Source organism: Typopeltis vanoorti, chromosome 12 (genome assembly GCF_054136105.1).
Source record: "Typopeltis vanoorti isolate ZY-2024b chromosome 12, IOZ_Tvanoo_1.0, whole genome shotgun sequence".
NCBI classification, from domain to species: domain Eukaryota; kingdom Metazoa; phylum Arthropoda; class Arachnida; order Uropygi; family Thelyphonidae; genus Typopeltis; species Typopeltis vanoorti.
The window spans coordinates 69,272,360-69,293,293 of record NC_143560.1 but is presented as its reverse complement, the minus strand read 5'-3'; the positions used below and the strand labels follow the sequence as shown (position 1 = coordinate 69,293,293).

The following is a 20,934-nucleotide window of genomic DNA, read 5'->3' as shown; positions in this document are numbered from 1 at the left end:
TTTGTTTTCAGTGTTGAGCAAGTGCTGTCAGCCCAAATGGCATCCATTATGAGAAGTTAATCATCTCTTGCTATTTTTCAGGAATTGATTGCTCTTCTAAGAAATTCTGGATTCCATTCTCCATATACCCTCATTGTTTAATTAATTTCTGACTATCTTGCACTGATGATGATACATGAATTGAAGTACTTATAGTTAATTATGTTAATTTTTTCAACTACATCTACGTGTAATTTTAGTAATATAATCTTTGTGAAAATGAATTTCTGGATTGCAAGGACAATTATTATTGCCTTTCCATTCCAAGCAAGAATTTAAAAAATTTCAATCAGTTATCATCATTCAGTAGCTCTCACTAGTTACTTTCTCTAGATTTTTGAAAAAAAAAATATTAATTAACCTCTCACCTTTTATGGATTCTGAAAAAGTCATTCCATATTAGATCATCTAGTTAGAGCAGAAACATCCATTAGAGTTGCTTTCACAAAAATGAGCACTAGTATGACTATTACACTTTTTTTACATATAATCTTTGTCAAGTAGCTTTATTTTATCCTCCTACATGCTTCACCAATTTTTTCTATTGGCATCCTCAGGGAATACAAACTAGTAAGCTAAAATGAAGGTTATAACTGATGGTTCTAATTCATACAAAAAATTGGTATTGTGCGTGACAATGTGCGTGTCTCGTTAACGTGATTTATTCGTTATGGTTCATGACGTAATTGTTATGAAAGTTCATTTCTTTGATGTTTAATGATCTGATAAATGTTTTCCAAATTTCTGGTAAAATTAGACCTTGATTCTTGTTTAGGTTTTCAGTTTTACGGGCGACTGTAGCTGCTTCTTTAAAGGTTCTTGAATGGTAGTTATCTTCTATGTATGGCATAAGGCTCTTATCCCACTCAGTGTGATGGTTAGTAGAGGCAAAGTGGCATGAAATGTCTTGTCTGTTATTTCTGACATATCCTATGTGTTCTTTCTTTCTCGTTTCAAAGCTTCTAGAGGTCTGACCTACGTAAGTAATACCACATGAGTAAGGTATATTATATACTCCAGAGTACTTGTAGAATGGGTGAGGATCTTTTGGTGATCTTAAAAATTTCCGAATAGTGTTGATTGGTTTGAATGCCACTCTGATCTTATGTGGTTTTAGATAAGAGCCTTATGCCATACATAGAAGATAACTACCATTCAAGAACCTTTAAAGAAGCAGCTACAGTCGCCCGTAAAACTGAAAACCTAAACAAGAATCAAAGGTCTAATTTTACCAGAAATTTGGAAAACATTTATCAGATCATTAAACATCAAAGAAATGAACTTTCATAACAATTACGTCATGAACCATAACGAATAAATCACGTTAACGAGACACGCACATTGTCATGCACAATACCAATTTTTTGTATGTATTAGAACCATCAGTTATAACCTAGTCTGTAACCTTCATTTTAGCTTACTAGTTTGTATTCCCTGAGGATGCCAATAGAAAAAATTGGCGAAACATGTAGGAGGATAAAATAAAGCTACTTGACAAAGATTATATGTAAAAAAAGTGTAATAGTCTTATGAATAATTGTCAAGAAAAAATTCAACATACTGAGCACTAGTGTATTTTTTAGCATACCAAACATATGCATGTTTGGTATGCTAAAAAAAGCCATTGCAAAACTTTGTCTAAGAGAGTATCTTATTCTCTTTATTATTAATATTTTATCTAATTGAACTCTCTGAGTGGGATGAACCTTCTCCTGGTCTTCTCACAAAAAGGAAAGGCTTTGTTTAAATTGTAACACTTTGCAGGCAAGGTCAGTTCACTAACAGAACGACTTCCCTCTAGGCTACATAAGCAGTGACTTTTCATATCTCTGTTATTCAGGTGGCATGAGGTTCACAGAAAGACAGTTGCAGTAAGACCACATTCACTTCTGGATACTTGCATACTGATTTCAGTTTTCCCACATTAAACCTTGTCTCTGAATCTTCATCTGATTCAAAATTAAGACCAGTATAAACAATAATCCAGAGCCAGAGTCCTTATGTTCTCTTTCTCTCGCTATCTCTCTCTCACACACACACACACCAGTTTTCAAGGTGAGTGCAGAAATGCATCAAACACCCTTCACATTTGGTTTTCTACTTCTTGGGATTGTGAACCAGTGTTCTTTGTTCCTTCACTGGTGAACACTTACCCATTTCAAACTTGATTTTGGAATCATTCTATATTTACTCGAATATAACTTGCCCTCGCGTATATCTCACATGCCTGATTTTACTTTATATGAAAAAAGAAATTAAAAAGTTTTGCATATACCTCACACACAAAAAAAGATTAAAACTTTAAGAAATAGATAGTAAATGTTGTTATGGCAGAAATAGTAAACAACTTTCGGATGTGAAGACCGATGTGACAATTTTTCCCACCTTGTCTACAGCCCTTGGATGCATCGTTCAACAAACCATTCAAGGACTACATACAAAATTTCTACATGGAGTGGATGACAGCTGGTGGCTATGACTTGACTCCAGCAGGGAAGATTTAGAGACCATCATTAAAACTATTGTGCAACTGGAGTTTGAGAGCTTGGGACATGATTTCACCAGAAATAATTGCCAAGAGTTTTTTTAAAAACCAGCATCTCTAAAGCCCTAGATGGGAACAAAGATGGCACTGTTTGGGTAGATGCACACGAGGAAACTGCTCTCAAGACTGGAAGTAGCGATTGCGAATAGGAGATACCCATTTTCAGTTTTTTTTTTAAATCATGGTGATCTTATGATTCCAAAATGATAGAAGAACAAGCAATAATGAAACTGTTTGTTTGAATTTAATTATAGAAGCATTGTCCCTAAAGATTCAAATATATTGCATAATGAAAGTGAGCCACTGATCACATAAATAACATTGCTAAATAAAATTTAAATGCATTCATTTTACAAATAATGTGAGCAATTTATTCATTCATTCTTATGGGGGTTTTTCCTCCCTCTCCCCCTTCTTATCCGTCTGTTAGGACGGGTTGAGCCCACTTAATGAGGGATCAATATATATTTTATGGCTGTAAATTTGTGTGTGTTCATGAGGCCAGTTTGCCTGTTCTGAGGGACGAAACATCCAAGTTTCCAGGTGAAAAAATCCTCTATCACCATATGTGACTGGCTAACTCACCTTTAGTTGAAAGAGACCAGTTAGAGGTTTCCTCATATCTTGGATGGAAATCAAACCCAGGTCTTTACGACCAAACAGCTTCTTCTGTACCAACTGTGCTGCAGAGGCTCTAGTGAACAATTAAAATTATAATGAATACTGAGGATTTAATTGTGAACATCAATTTAGTTTTTTCATGAAATACTTTAGTTTCCGAAAATCTCCGCATATATCTCGCACCACAATTTTTTAACTTTCATTTTGAGGAAAAACGTGTATGTTATATTCGAGTAAATACAGTAAGTCTGTAGTGTGTCTCTACTGGAATCAGTACTCTCTGAAGGTTGAATATTTTCTGCTATCAGTCAGGCAATCATAACAATTGGTACGTTTTAAATATCACCCATCTCTAGTCTTTCTCTCAGTGGGACTGATCCATCATGTCCTTTCAATGTTAATAGCGATTTATGTAACATGCAGTCCAAGTCTCTGCCAGATCACCCTATGTGGACAATTGTTATATGTCCATGTTGAGAAAATTTGTGTAACACATATCCAATTTGCCAGGTTGTTACCTTATCATGGTCTGCATATCAAAGAATTGCTACAAGCTCTAGCCACAAAATAACTTTTCACACTGGCATGCTTGCGTTCGATCATGAAGTTGCTTTATGTACAGTCTAATGAACACACTCTACTCCTTCCTCATGAGATACAAGGCAACAGATACTGACACTAAGTCACATCATCCTCTAAGTTCATTTGTCTCTCTCTTATACTAATTACATCAGATCATAAGACAAAAAATTGATATCTGAGTGGCAAAAATGTCATGAAATAAAAATATTAATGACAGTTATACCAGATTAATATGTATAGAAAGGCTTAGATGTCATTCATGATTCATAAGGTTTTACAGTACAGAGGTATCTCGCTAATCTGAACAAATAAAAACCGCGCTCGTTCAGATTAGCAAAAAGTTTGGATTAGCAAATTTTTCCCCAAGAGGCAACAATAACTAGCGTTTAAGACAAAAATAATCAGATTCTAATGGTACATCAATTTAATTCTGTAAATAAATGAATTAACTGATAGAAAAATGCTACTGTACTGTGATATAAAATTTAAAAATAATATGGTACACAAGTTTATTTTAGTAAAAAATTTAGTTTGTATGTACCTGTATTGTTGAGGATTCTGATTTAATAAAATTGCATAGTTCAGTACATAACTTAATTTGCGTAAAAAAATATCACTTTCTTGTACACAACACACAAAAAAAGTTTCACAAAATAAAACAAAAAAAAATTTTTTTTTATTTCTTTGTAAAAACAGTCACTGATTTTTTTTTGCTTCTTGGAAGCTAAACTTTTTTTTTAATGCCTCTTCTCTGAGCTGCATTGGCAATAAAATTTTGTGGAATGGCGTATCATTCTGCTTAGCCCATTCTATACATATTAAAACTGTCAACTGCTTCTTCGTGTTTTACTTTTTTTTTCTTCGAATTCTTTATCATCATCATCGTCTGCTAATTCATTCTGTAACGTTATATTTATTATTTAAGCATCTGATTTGATTTCGAATTCACTTTCGGTTCTGCCTGTAATCCATTCTGTAACATCTGTTTGTGAAATTTCAACATTTGGATTTATATTTTTAATTGTGCCAGTTTTGAATTTCCATTTTTTGTGTATCACCATAGTTATCTTTGTAAATTCTAGGAGGCCACAGTTTTTTCCATGATGCTCGACAGAGGTGATTCATGCCAACAATACAGTACATACTGTACAGTATAAAAAAGCAAACGTGAACACACAATAAATCAAAATAGGCCTACAGTGTAACCATACAATCGACAGTATGAAAAAAATATATACTGTGCTGTAATAATAATAAAATAAATAATAATAGTTAAAATAATAATTATTAAATAAAAATAATAGCACACAAAATAATAATACGTAATAAATAAAACTTTTTTTTTTCTTTCAAACCGCAGTTCGGATTACTGGAGGGTTCGGATTAGCGAGATACTACTGTATTAACAATACTGTAAAATTTGAGAAAATTTGTTAAGAGAGGAGGGGGGGAATGTTTTTCTCAATTATGTAGTGTGGTGCTCTGTGCCTTTCACAGTTACAATTGTGCTCTGATGAACCAGTGAAACATTAGTGATCTCTTGGTGTTGTTTATACTGTAAAACATTATCGTGAATATACCAGATTATGCATGAAATTAAATTGTGACAGTGTAGTCTGTGCAGGGACTGTAGAGAGGAAGTTGTGGGATGATGATGACAAGATGACCATAGGTCATTGTTATCTCACAGACCTTTCTGTTGTGGGGAGTGGGGGTGATTGTACTGTGGTTCTGATTTAATTCTCCATATTTTAATAGACTGCCCTCATTTCTTTAAATGGGCATCATTATTATTTTACCACTTTTACTAATCAGTTTGAATCTCATTGCTCAAAACAAATTTTATCTAACTTATCCAATATATGTCTTCTTAAATTTCCACAGAAAAAGTTGAAATATATGTATGTTCAGTGTTTATGTTGTCCTTGTATATTTCTTTCTTGCTTTTAAGCTTTAACCTAGTGCGTAGCCTAAGACGTTATACATCTGTAAAAATAGCACAATTTTAATTATCCTTCTGGATGATATCTGAAATAGGTAATACTGAATTCATTTAATCATATAATTTGATATTCATTTGCATGATCCAACATTAGAATTATCCCCAAATAATAATAATAATTTGTGACATCAGAATTGTTAAATTTTAGATTGCTTTTTTTCCCCCAGAAGGTAAGGAGAGACTTAGAACGACTTTGCCACGAGAGAGGAATCATTCCCTCAGATTTTGTTCATCAGACTCTTTTAGAACAAGCTGGCACTGATATAATGAATAAAGTCAGGTATGGTGGTTTAAATTGAACCAAATTAAAATGTCAAGCAGCATGTGCACACATATACATGAGGTTGTTTGTGCATAAGCTACCTGACCATTTCTTGTCCCTTTGTGTAAACTTTTTAATAATAATGTTAGACACTTCATATCATTTATAATGTGTAAAATTTTGTGATATAACATGCAATGTCTTTAATAAATTTCGTTTAATCCTTTATCCAAGTGTAAGCAAACAAAGTTTGCACCTGAAGTATCTTCAAGACTGAGGCAACTTGTAGTAAAGGTTGCATTATGGGAGATACTGAGGCAAGGCAAGATGATAGCTTGGTCGACCTTTACTACAAGCTGCCTCAGTCCTGAAGATACTTCATGCTCAAACTTTCTTTGATTACACTTGGATAAAGGATTAAATGAAATTTATTATAGTCTAACCAAGTGGAAAATAAACTTCCAATGTGTCATGTCTTTGTTTAACACATCACCTAAACATTCTGAGTTATCAAAGTATCATCATCATGAAATTCCTGCCATGTACCCTCAAGGGGTGTACAGGATATGATAGTACTACATGAAAAATTTACATCACTACTACCTTCCTATCTACAATTTTCCTCCAAATCAGGCTGTTACCTGTCAAGACTCCAACATTATCAAATCTTATATTTCAGTCTTTCAAGGCACTTTTTACTGTATCAATCCATCTATATCTTGGTCTTCCTCTGGGTCTTTTTCCTACCAACCTGGCAGAGAATACTTGATTTGCTAATCTTTCCTTGCCCATTCTGTTTAAGTGACCATGCCACCTAAGATCAACTCTGCTAATGCATTACTGGATGCTAACAATGTCAAGTTCTTTCCTAATATCCTCATTTTTAATATGATATTGCTATTGATGCCATGTGTTTATGCCCTTAACTTTCTCTGGATTCTCATATCTGCAGTCTCTAGTCTTTGGTCAAGTGTTTTACTTCTAACCCAGCGCTCAGATTCATAAGTTAAAATTGGTTCGAACACTGTCTTGTATGCAGCTAATTTAGTGTTTTGAGTAATTTCTCTCTTATTCCATATAGCCAGCAAAGGTTGGTCGATTGGTAGAGCCTCTGCTACTAATGGCTCAGTTAAGTAAGTTTGAGCGCGGTTAGTAGTTGGAAGGGGGCCAATCGTTCGATGCTGTCGGCACACTCTCCCTCGATGAGTCTTTGGACTCCCTGGAGGTGTCAAAATAATAATAATAATAATAATATGAATTTATTCAGTTGATTTCCTACCATACCAGCTTTGTTGATTCTGTTGTCTATTTCCATATTTAATTTACCATCTTCACTAAATACCATGCCTAAGTAGCTGAAATGGTTCACTTGTTCTGTGGGTTCTCTATTCACAATGCAGTTGGTATTTACAATGCTTCTGCCTATTTTCATTGTCTATGTCTTGTTATTGCTAACCTTCATACTATATCTATTACAACAATTATTCAATTTAGTCAGGAATCTTGCATACTTGAGCGGATTTATTTAGAGGTATAACATCATCTGCATAAAGCAAAGAGCATTAATATCTCCAATTTTAATATCAGGTTTAATACCACTTTCCTTCATAATGTCAACCATATACCACTTTCCTTCATAATGTCAACCATATAGATAATGAATAACATAGGAGATAATGTACATCCTTGCCTCACACCAGATATAACATTAAACCATCTTCCTGTACTTCCTTCAATTCTAACTGACTGCTGACTTACAACTCAAATAAAGACTAAGTATTGTTGATATAATGCCCCATTGACACCATATAACTGTAGTGTATTGAATAGCTTCTCTCTTGTCACCTTGTCATATGCCTTTTCAGATCTACAAAACATCTTTGTTATATTCCCATGATTTCTCAACTATTTGGTATAAACTGATGATCTGATCCTGACAGCCTCTATTTGGTCTGAATCCAGCTTTTTTTCTTCACCAAACTTTTCTTCCACAATCCTTCTCAACTGTTTCTCAAGTATACTTGCATAAATCTTACCGGGAACACTCAGTAGAGAAATGCCTCTGTAATTCTCACATTCAGTTTTATTTCCCTTTTTATATATGGATAACTATGAGAGCTCTGTTCCAATCATCTGGAATTTGTCTCTCTGTCCAGCAGGCCTTCTGAACTATGCAGTGCATCCACTTTAAGACTTTTATACCTCCATACTTGAGTATTTCTGTTCGAATATCATCCACTCCTGCTGCCTTTCCATATTTCAGGCCTTTGATGCTTTTTCTACTTCAAGTATGAATATGTATTCCTGACTGCATGTGCTGCCAGTGTTTGTTACCACTGTGCTGTCAGTGATTGTTTCATTTAGCAATTTTTTGAAGTAATTACTCCATACTTCAAGGATATCTTTATCTCCAGTTTTCATGTCACCTTTCTCATCTCTAATTCCTTTTACAGCACTCTTTCCTCCATTTCTGAGCTTCTTCAGCAACCTCCAGAATATCTTGCCACTTCTTGATATTTATTTTCTGTTCTTACCAAAGTATTCTCATAACTTTTGTTTAGCTAGTTTTACACAGTGTTTAGCTTTCTTATATTTGTCTCTGTATTCTCTAAGAGCACAAGCTGACTTATTTTTCAGGAACTTTTAATATGCTTTCTTCTTTTCCTTCACTGCCTCTTTAACTTCCTGTGTCCACCAGGGAGTTCTGATTTTTCTATTCTTGCACACAACCTCACCACATGCCTCTCTGACTGAATCAATCAGTGTTTTCTTCAGGACTTGCTACTGAATCTCCAAGGTTTGGTTTCTCTTCTCAAACTGTTTAATTTTCTTCTTGAATAATGTTTATGTATTTTAGTCTACAGTTCACATCTGAGAGCTGCTCAACTTCTCTTCTCTTTAAAACTTTCTTATATGTTCTTCTTTTCAATATGAAATTCAGTTTTGTATTGCTAAAGACTAAATGGTGATCACTTCCAATTTCAAATCCGTTAGACACTCTGGTGTCCTGCACCAGGAAGAAAACATCACTATCGACAATAACATAGTCAGTGAGACTTTTCTTATTCCTTGTGTCTTCTCTCCATGTGAATTTGTACACATTTTTATGTTGGAGCATGGTGTTAGTAATAAAAATGTGCACAAATTCAAATACCTTTTGGATTTCTTGAGCAGAAAACCAACAGGTATTGCCATTATTATTAGCTTTTGCTCTTTTCTCCAGATTTCCCAAAAATATTTTTGTGTCTGACAATCAGTTCCTACTCTGTTATTTAGATGCTCAACAACGAACTACTTTTCCTTTTTCATTGTGTCAGTTGCTTTCTCTAAAGCCTCAAAAAATTCTTCCACTTCTACCTTAGTGGAACCTTTCTGTGGAACCATAGGCACAAATCATTGTCCAGTTCCCCATTCTGATATTTGTCCACTCCTTAAGTGGTTGTGCAACTTTAATATAGTATTGTCCTAAGCTTATTTCAACAGTTCATAACATCAGTTAAAAGTTTATTTTTCATTTGGTTAGACTATAATAAATTTAGTTTAATGCTTTATCCAAGTGTGAGCAAACAAAGTTTGTGCCTGAAAATATCTTCCGGGTGGGAGGCACTACTCATACTGGTTTCGACCTTATGAATAAGTGAAACGGGCTCTAAAAATAAGATGATCTCGAGAGATCGCCCAACTCCGCGTTGTTCCACTCAATGACAGGCTCACCCCGTCACAGAGAAGAATTTCTCAGCATTGGCTCTACTCAATGGAAGGCTCACCAAGCAGAGTCATAATCTCAGCGGTGGCTGGCCCCATTCAGAGATAGGCAAAAACCTGTTCCCAAGCAGTGCCTCTCAGAACCCAAGTCGCGCCCGCACCGGTTTCGACCTTTATTGAGGTCTCCTCAGTGGGAGCCAGGCCCAGAGTAGAGATACTAAGGCAGAAGCAATAGGAGAGGTCATCCTTACCTATAGGAGTTGCCAAAAGGTGTGCCACCTTATTATTAAATTACTCTGGATTTAGAGAAAGATGGTGAAAGTTTATTTTTCACTTGGTTAGACTATAATAAATGTAGTTTAATCCTTTATTCAAGTGTGAGCAAACAAAGTTTGCACCTGAAAATATCTTCAGGACTGAGGTAAGGCAGTACAACACCGGGCAACTCGCAGCAAAGGTGGAGCAAGCTCCGAACTCATTGTCTCAGTATCTCCCATAATGCAAAGCACATCTCCTTGCGGACGTGTATACTGCTGGATAAAGGATTAAACTAAATTCATTATAACATCAGTTAGCTTAGTGCAATTAAATGCTCTTCAAAATTTTACATAACAAAAATGCTTTTTAATACTGTTATTTAAAGAATACCAGTTATCTTGCAAGGACAAGTCGAATACTAAGTGTATTGCAAAATGTCAGTCTTTCTCCACATCGAGTGCTATTTACTTTATTATTTTGCTGCATTTTTTTTTTGTCTTTCCTATTAAATTATTGTTTATGGATAAGTTATATAAATTTTCCCTTCATGATGAACAATTAAAAAAAGAAAACAAACTGAATTGTGATGAGTTGTGTTGTGGCATACATTTTAAAACCACACTAAAGGGAACACTAAACCTAACCATGCTATGCAAGGATTTGACTCCTGTCAAATCATTCCCAATATGATTAATAAAGACTTAATAACAGTGGACCTAAAAATGCCACTCTAATGACACATTCTGATAATTGGTGGGGTACTTAACCATACTTTTTTGATATATCTCTTTTTCAGTCAGTCATCCTCTTATCCAAACTAATAGTTTATAATCCAATCCTATATCCTCCAATTTATGCATTAGCCTTCCATGCCATATCCTGTCAAAAGCCTTAGCAAAGTCCAAAAGTATTGTGATGTATCCATTCTTCTAGTCTAATGCAGTTGTAACTTTATTATAAAATATGAGCTAGTTACTCGACATGACCTTCCCTTGGTAAACCCATGCTGTTTCACTATCAACCTATCATAGATTCACTATCAACCTAATTCTGTATGCAGTTCTCTTACCTATATTTCCAAAAATCTTCACCAAAATTCTAGAGGTACTGAGAAGTCAATATTAAATGCATCAGTATTTGCACCATCTTAATTAATGCAATAGAATTATCATCCATTCTTTTGCTCCTATGGAATCTTATCTGTGCTGAGACTCTTATTTCACTATGCCTTATCCCATGTTAAACAGGGTCGGCGCACCGATCTTTAACCTTCCTCTTCCAAGTTCTCCGGTCCAGGGCATCCTTCGGACTCCATCCTTTCTCCCTAAGATCCTCTGTCACCTTATCCCTCCACCCGAGCTTGGGCCTGCCTCCTTCCCTCCAACTCCATATACTCCACTCGTTTACCAACATACTCCTCACCCTTCCTCTCTACACGTGAAAACCACCTCAGCCTACTTTCTTGTATCTTCTTGCCAATTGGTCCCACCTTAACCATCCCTCTGATGTAGTCATTCCTTATCCTTCTTTGTCACACCATTCATCCATCTCAACATCCGCATCTCCGCTACCTCCATCTTCCTCTCCTGTGCCTTGGTTATAGGCCACGTCTCCGCACCATTGAGCATCGCCAGCCTCACCACCATCTTATACAGCTTTCCTTTCCTCTTACAACTCATTCTCTTGTCGCACAGGACCCCCACTCATCTTCCTCCAATTCATCCAACTGCATGTTATTCGGTGCTGTATTTCCTCATCCAAGTCACCATTCCTCTCGACAACTGACCCAAGGTACTTGAATTTCTTCCCTTAAATTAGCCTTTCACCCTGGAGTCATATGGCCGTATCCTCGTCACTCCCCTTTGACATATATTCAGTCTTCACCCAGTTAATTCTCATGCCTCTCTCCTCCAATGCCTTTCTCCACTTTTCCAGGGTATTTTCAAGCTTCTCTCGGGATGATTCGCATAGCCCACTCTGTCGTATGCCCTTTCCAGGTCTATAAACACCATGTGCAGATCCACTTGCATCTCTCTATATTTCTCCATCAATCGCCTTAGCACAAATATCTCATCCGTTGTCCCTCTTCCTGGCATAAATCCAAACTGCTCCTCACCAATTTTCGTTTCCTGCCGTATCGTTCCTTCAATTACTCTTTCCCATATCTTCAATGTGTGTGACATCAGCTTGATCCTTCTATAGTTGCCACAGTCTTGAACATCTCTTCCTTTGTAGATTGGGACGAGAATACTTTTCCTCCATTCCTCTGGTATCTTTTCCTGTTGGGCTATTTTCCTCATCAGATCCCATAACATATCCACGCTCTCACTGCCCAAACTTTTCCACACTTCCCCAGGTATCTGGTCTGCCCCCACAGCCTTTCCATTCTTCAATTTTCTTAGTACCCAATCCATTTCCTCTCTACTTATGTCTTGCACCGGTCTCTCGTTTGCCTCTCCATCCTCACACCTCTCTCTCGGATTCTCCTCATTTAGTAGTTTATGGAAATATTCTTTCCATCTTCCTCTGATTTTGTCCTCCTCTTGTAATACTACTCCTGAGGCATCCTTTATCTGCTTGACTGATGTTATGTCTTTTGAGGCCTTATCTCTGGCTTTCGCTATTCTCAACAACTGAGCTTCACGCCATTTCTCTCCAGTTCTTCATAAACCTCATCAACTGCCCTCGCGTTCACCCTTGCCACAGCTCTCTTTGCATTTTTCTTTGCTAATCTATATGCCTCCTTGTCGGCTTTAGTTCCAGTCATGTCCCATTTTTTCTTTGCCTCTTTCTTTTCCTTGATCTCCAACTGCACCTCATCATTCCACCACCATGCCTCCTTATCCTCAGGCGGTCCCTTTCCTGATGTTATACCAAGCACCTCTTCTCCAATTTTTCTAATATTCCGACTGTTAACGTCCCACCATTCTTCCACATCCTCTGGTAACTTCATTTCTTTCAATACCTTTTCTTTAAATTTATTCCTTGGGCCTTCCTCTTCCAATTTCCACCACTTTATTCTCCTCTGTATCCGCCACTTCCGTCTATTCTTCTTTTCCCCTTTTATATCACAGTCTACCACAGCCAATCTGTGCTGTGCCGCTACACTTTCTCCATTAATCACTTTACAGTTTTTCACCTCAGATGTTTCCTACGGCACATAATATAGTCAATCTGACTCATTCTATCTCCGCTCTTATAGGTTATCAGATGTCCAACTCTCTTCTTGAACCATGTGTTAGCTATAGCCAGATCGAAGGCCACAGCATATTCTATGATTCTTTTACCTTCTTCATTTCTTTCACCACTACTCCAACCCCCATGTACCCTTTCTTCACCACTTCGTCGCCTTCCTACATGCCTATTCAAATCTGCTCTGACAATCACTCTCTCACCATCAGGGATTCCCATTACTACTTGGTCAAGTTCTCTCCAGAATGTCTCTTTCTCCTCCTCATTACAACCTACTTGTGGGGTGTAGCCACACACTGTAGTAGCCACACTTCCTCCCATCTCAAGCTTAACGCTCATAATCCGATCATTCTTCCAGCACACCTCACAGACTCCACCCTTCACTCCTTATCGATGATAATTCCAACTCTGTTTCTTCTCATTCACACCGCTATAAAACAGTTTATATCCCTCCGCCAGCTCCTTTGCTTTATTGCCCTTCCACCTTGTCTCCTGCATACACAAGATCTTCAGCTTCCTTCTTCTTGTTATGTCCACTATCTCCCTACTCTTCTCATTCATCGTACCCACATTCAGCGACCCAATTCTTACTTTACACACACTCTCTTTCTGTTGGACCGCTTCTTTAGCCGAACCCGTCCTTGGTTCAGTAGCCCTAGCCCACTTTTCACAGTCCTCGGGCGACAGAACTGCACGTCGCTTACAGGGGACGCCCTAGCCGTGGTCCTTTCTCTGTTATCCAACATTTCATCATTGGTTTTGGCATGGTTTTATGGCCGGATGCCCTTCCTGATGCCAACCCTCCCCATTTATCCGGGCTTGGGACCGGCACTGTGAAGACTAATTTGCCCGCCCCAGTGTCTGTGCTGAGACTAAAATTACATATATAGGTAAAAGACACAGTTAGTTCATTTGAACACTCCTTTAGCCTCAGTGCTGATATTCCATCAGTCCCAATTGCAAAATTCTTATTCAGTTTATGAAACGGCTCTAGTAACTCCTCCTCATACACGTGAGTTTCTTCATCCAGCAACGTGAGCATTCATTCGTTAGTCAAACAATCTCTTCTCCATCTGCCACCTGAATTTAGGAAAGTTACTCTTTCACATTCTGTCATTGTTTTACTTGCAACCGAATGAAAGAATTCTTTTGGGTTGTCTTTAACATTCAGCTCCATTTTCTTTCATACTCACACTTAGTATTCCATACAATGGTAGTAACTCTTCTGGCATGTGCCTTGAAATTTATATAAATGATATCATCCTTATGAACTTAGTATTCCTTCCACATCATCTTTTTTATTAAGAATCTCTTGTTTCAGGTTTTGACTGTGTTAGATGTTAATAAGGCTATAGCTTTATTATCCACATATTTTAAAGGAATGTGCATAACAGTTAGCCATGCCCTCGACATGGTTATTAATGAAAGTAATGCAGTGGGTAAGGTTCCTGAGGAGGAGAAAAGAAGGCAAAATAGTACCACTCCACAAGCATGGTTCTAGGACAGAAGTTTCCAATTATAGAGCAGTTCATATAACTGCAGTTATAGTCAAGGTGTTGGAGAGATTGGAATAGAATACAAGTTTATGTTGATGGACATAGTATTCTTTATGATGGTCAGCATGGATTTGTAAACAGTAGGTTTTGCTTTAGCAATTTACTTGCATTTTCTGATAAGATGACAAGTGTGTTAGATAAGGGATAGTTGTATACAATGATGTTCTTAGACTTTTCAAAAGTGTTTGATAGATTGCCACATGATAATAGTTGGTGTACAAGGTGCAAATATATAAATACGATGGGAATAAATAGTATATTGGATAGATGGATTGGAGATTGGCTCTCTGAACGATACCAGCAAGTTATGTATGATGGAGGTTCTTGGGATCCTGCTTTTTAACTTGTTTGTAAGTGATATATCATGTAAATTGACTGAGGCTCTTCAGTTGTTTGCTGATGATGCAAAGTTGGGGAGAATTATAAATAGCACTGCTGATGTTAAATTCGTTTCAGGAAGATATGAATAGACTTTTGACTTGGACAAAGTGGTGGTGTTGCAGTTTTAATATTAATAAGTGCAAGGTGTTGCATTTTGGAGTGCAGAAATATAAGGCTATGTACTACACTAATGGTACAATATAGTACATGGCCTTAATACAATATAGTCTTCCTTTCAGGTGCTGATTGGGTTAGATGTTAATAAGGCTGCAGGAACGGATGCCGTATCACCACGTATTTGTAAGGAATATGCAGAATGGTTAGTTATGCCTTTGACCTAGTTACTTAGTGAAAGTTTTGTGGTGGGTAAGGTTCTTAAGCAGTGGTTCTAGGACACGATTCCCTTAGTTATGTGCTGCTTAAGGAAGTTGTCTCGCAACGGCTCAATAAATTCAGCTTTATTCATTGTATGAGACTTTCCAATCATTGTTCAAACAGTTAAAGTTACCCATTAGGTTTAATATTTTAAGCACATTAGGTTAATTTGGCAATGTATTTCATCATCACTAGTAGTTAATCCAGTACTAGGTCTATAACAACACCCCACCATGTATTTGATCTTGTTAGACTCCATCTCTTAAACTCAGCTTCAAATTCACTGCTCCATGGAAAACTGTTACTAATATTGCAATCATAGTCTACTCTAACTGCATTGAAATTATACAGTATTGTTAGCAGTGACTTGTCTATCCTTATTAAAAATACTATACCCTTGATACTCAATACTGGTTAATACATTTGCTTGTGAGAGCTATATGCAGTAATCTGAGGCCCAATGTATTGATTATGGCAAAACTCGTGTGTTCATAATTACAGTGTACATACATAATAAGTCACGTCCATGCTTATTTTGTGCATCACCCCCCTCCCCAGTTTGCCTGCTTCAGTTGGACAACTTGCAATTCTTCTTCATATCTAATGCTTCTTATACAGGCATCCTTGCACATAATAAGAACCAGATGAGCAGCAATTATTTTTCTTTTCATTATAATCATATTCATATCATTAATGTAGTTGCATAATTTGGTCTCTATATGTATAGATTCTCACCATTCCACCCATTATAATCTAGTTTACCCTGGGTATGTATTGGATTTCATACCAAAAATAATTTCTCCTGACTTCTGATATCAAATGCATTCAAGTACAGGCTGCCCTTTTATGTTAATCCATTCTTCCTTCAAACTCACTCCACAGATGCAAAAACTTGCAACCATTTCTTCTTCACAGCCTATGCATCGAATGGTTTGCCATTATAGTCCTTCTTAATTCAGTGCTATCATATGTAAGTAATATGCTGTTTTTTCTTTCTTATTCTTCACTCCCGTTTTTTTCAGCAGTCATTTAATATTCTCCCTCATAAGTATTTATCACTAGTCAAATCCTTTGTTCCTTCCAGAACTACCATCTCTGTTAATTTTCTACTTTTCAATTACCTGCATTAAATTTTTTAATTTTAGCTCCCAGAAAACTTTAAATATTAACAAAGCCATCAACTGCACTTTTTCTAATTGAATTTCCAAACCATATAATATTTTTATAATGATTTTACCTACCTGATTATAGTTATGCAATATCTTACCTGATTCTGTGTTTGTTTGTTTTTCTCCATTTTCCACTTACCTTTCATGTCCTTCCAATGCCTCTCTAATTGCTTTTTAACTTTTTCTAATTCTCACTTCATCTGTTTAATAATTTGTTTTAGTCTTGATATTTTCAAAGTTAATTCATTCTCAGTATCTAAATTAATTTCACAAATGGCATGATTCTCTCCATTCAAGTTAGCCTCCTTGTTAACAAATTCACTAGCATTCCTATTTGCTATTCTTGTGATGTTTTGGTGCCATTTTATAGTAATACTTTAATCTTATAGCATTCCAACAAAACATCAGAAAATATATGAAATACTATCAAATACCATAAATACATAAAAATTGCAGTAATATACTACAAAAAAACTAATTATTCTAAAAAACAGATAAAAAACAGAAATCCAATTTCACAGGAGTGTTAAATAAACTGACCTTTCACTATATTGCTTTAAACTAGACTCTGAATTGATCTGAAATGATGAAATATGGTGGCATAAATGTCTTACAGAAGCAATGCACATAGCTCAGAAGACTTGGACAGGTTAAATCCAGATAATTGAAGTATAAATCATACCATACCAAATTATACAAGAGTAAATGACAGCATGTGGAAATTATAGAGGAATTTCAATTATGAATATCTCAGAGAAGATTTATGCAAGCATACCAGAAAAAGGAACATTAAATCTTTGCACAAGAGTGGTGAAAAGACTTTTGGGTCTAACCATTAGTCTTTAATAGGTCTGTTAGTATCTCTGGAATTGTGGTGAAAATTTTGGAAAAGTTGGTAAATGATCACATTTAGAAATTGGTTAACAGAGTATCTATACTTTGTAATGAACATCATTGGTTTACTAAGGGAAAGTCATATTTGCATATCCTTTCTTTTAGGCTTACACAGTGATCAGAATACATTTTGGAAAATTATGGACACAACTACCGTGTTTGAGTAAAACTTTAGTTTAATATAAACCAAAATCTACACTCGACGTTTCGACCTTCATATCAAGGTAATTCATATCAGAGAACCTACAGAACAAGTAAAATACTTCAATGATATAGATACAATTTTTAGTGTAGAATGACAAATTAAATTTGGAAATAGATAACAGAGTAAACAAAGCTAGTATGGTGTGAATAAATGTATATGGAATATGAGGAAATTAGCTAAATCACTATACTAGTATTGTCCTCTATAGCAGACTGTGTTCAAATAAAGTTTAGCTTATGGGTATGAGGGTTTAGTTAGAAGTAAAACAGTTAATTAAAGTGACTAGAGACAACAGACACAAGACTTGGCATTAAATACCTGTTAGGTATTTAATGCCAAGTCTTGACAAAAACCCAGAGGATGGCCTTCATCTAGGTAGACTGATGTAGTTAAAAATGCCTTAGAAGACCAAAATGTTAGATATAACCATATTGAAACCCACCAAATGAAATTAATTTGGAAGAAGGTTGTAGGAAGCTGTTAATAATGCACACGTAACCATGTCCTGTATATGACCTTTATGGTACATAGCAGGAATTAAGTATGATGAGAAGCATAGGCAATTATGCAACTATTTTCATCCATCAGTTCCTCCTGTGTCAATCATGTCTTGCCTATGACTGCAGTTATCGGTGCACCCAACTTTATCAGCACCATAAATTCCTCACCTTATTCCTGATATTCCTAGCATTTGTAAGTATGCTTATTCCCTCTAGCTACAGACATTTATACCAACAACTACTACTACTCTCTCTACCAGCCCATCATTAGTCATTATTTGAGCTATGCATTCATTCATTCATTCTTTTTCACATTTTCTGCCTTTTTGCAAGGTTTTTAATTTGAGGTCTTTTGAAGTTACAGTATTTTCATCTATCCCTTCAAGTCCATTCGTGTTTCTTTTCAGACTCCCATTTCCCTGATACAGTATATTCCCTCACTGAAGAATAATCTCTCTCTGTCTCTCTCTCATTCAGTTTCCATTTCACTGGAAGCTTTCAGATAATACAATATTTTAATGACTTTATTATTTCACTGTTTACTCAACATTATAATTTTTGTATTTGCTTTTCATTCTTGTTTTCTTGCTTTTTAATATTTTTTTCTATTATTTCTTTCTGTGAGTGATATTCAACTTGGAAACAGAGAGGGGGGGGGTAAGAGCTATAATCTTCTGAACTTTTTTATGATATAGTTCCAAGATTTAAGGGAGACATTCAGATTGCTAATGATGGGAAATTAGGGATGGTAATATAACAGAATTCTGATATAGTATCACTTAGGGACAATTTGAATAGGCTGGTTTAGTGGGATTGTGAGTGGAGATTAATGCCAAGTGTTATGTTTTGTACTATATAGTTGAAAATGCAGTGCAAGATGTGAAAAATATGAGGGATCTGGAGTAATGTTGAATTCTGGGCTGAAGTTGTAAGACACAGTGCAACAGTTGTGTCAGTCACCTAGTGGATTTTTTGCTGGTATTAATATGAATATTTTCAATTAGGAATAAGAATATAATTGTACCAGTGTACTGCAGATATCTAAGGAGATGTGGAAATACTGGAAAAGATTCAGTATTGAGTAATTCAGATTGTATGATGAATGTAGAATGTTAATTATAAGAATATATTAAAGAAGTGTGACTTGCAGAGTTTTGCAGATATTGAGGATGGTGGGGAAAAGAAAGACGGAGAGAGAGAGAGAGAGAAAATGTTGATTAAGACTTGTAAGCTGATGAGATGATCTTGTCAAACAGATGTAGGGAAGTGTTCAGAGATTCAGAGTGGAAGAAGGTCATAAGGTCATCCTTTGATGACCTCTTTTTGTAAATATTGGTGAGAAGTGGTGGGTGAGTTGATGTGTTGGCAGAGTAGTTAGTTAGTTAGCATGCATGTGTTGAAAAAAATGAATGCAAAGCAATGTAGATATTGAGTGTAGAATGGAAAGACTTCCCATGATGAGAATAATAATTATTGGTAGTCTTTAAATAATAATAAGAAGAAAGTATCTTTAAACATGACGTTGTTTATGTTACTCCACACCTGGCATATTATATATACAAATATATCTTATTCAGACTCATTAAGTGTAAGTTTAATTATGGAACCTGTTAAAATTTGTGTTGTCTCATTTTATAGTTTCTGAGATGTTACAAAATAAATCAGAGCACTGTTTGCTGCCTCATGGCAGAACTATATTCTGAGCAGTTGGCTTCACCAGCCAGTTTCTGCAAACATTAGGCAGCATACCCAACTAATATAAGATGTAGTGATCTTTCACATCTGTTACCATAACTGAAATGCTCATAAATATCATTAATGTGTTAGATGAAGTTAAAAATATGTGTAGCAATGTTCATAAAATTAATATTTCAGGGCATGAATTATATTTTCTGCTAGTAAATTCAGTTCACTATAGTGAATATTTTGAACTTTCATTGTTTCAATGGGGTGCATAAATTAGCATTGTTACTATTTTTACCATAGTGCATTATAGTGTGGCATTTCAATTTAGCAGGCAAGGAAGTTAAGTATTTATCAAGAAGTTTCTGACAGCAGGTAGTATGTTAACAGATAACATATAGGACTCAAGCATATTATTCACATCTAGTATACAATTATACACTTATGGATATACTCATACACTGCTTGAAAAGAAGTCAATGGCCAAGGTGCATCATGCCATGTAATGAGTAACATGTTTGTAGCTGGTTTAAATTGGAGGAATATGATTCTCTTCCAAGTCAATACAACTGAGTTCAGTTGAAATGGCTGTGAGAAGGGAATTGATGGAGTTTGAAAGAGACATTGTGATAGGATGCCATGTTGCAGGCCTATCTTTCTGGCAGATTGTTAATTGGGCCATCCAAGGTCAATAATTAGTAATTCCATACTGAGATGAAAGTGTAGAGAGTCAATGCAAGTGCTACCCACAGAAGACAATCCACCACACTTAACAAACGAGACCATAGGGTGCTATGAAGGATAATATGTAAAAAAACCACCATTCACCATCTGTCACATTGAAAATGGAGTTCGAGGTATCAACTGGAATATGAATCTCCACAACACATTCAGAACCAGGGCTCACAACATGGTTTTCCATGGTAGGACCATAACATGCAAGCCCCACATTATCCAAACCAAAA

The 20,934-nt window shown here is 35.9% G+C and overlaps 1 protein-coding gene across 2 annotated transcripts in view; it reads left to right on the top strand.

Moving 5' to 3' along the window:
• The window catches only part of LRR (capping protein regulator and myosin 1 linker 1 leucine rich repeat protein), a 917,109-nt gene that overhangs the window by 572,544 nt on the left and 323,631 nt on the right, over nt 1-20,934 (top strand). For both annotated transcript variants that reach the window (XM_090401192.1, XM_090401191.1), the window contains exon 24: nt 5,957-6,069. In XM_090401192.1, coding sequence (XP_090257318.1) covers nt 5,957-6,069 — 113 coding nt within the window. The remainder of the gene's footprint in view (nt 1-5,956; nt 6,070-20,934) is intronic.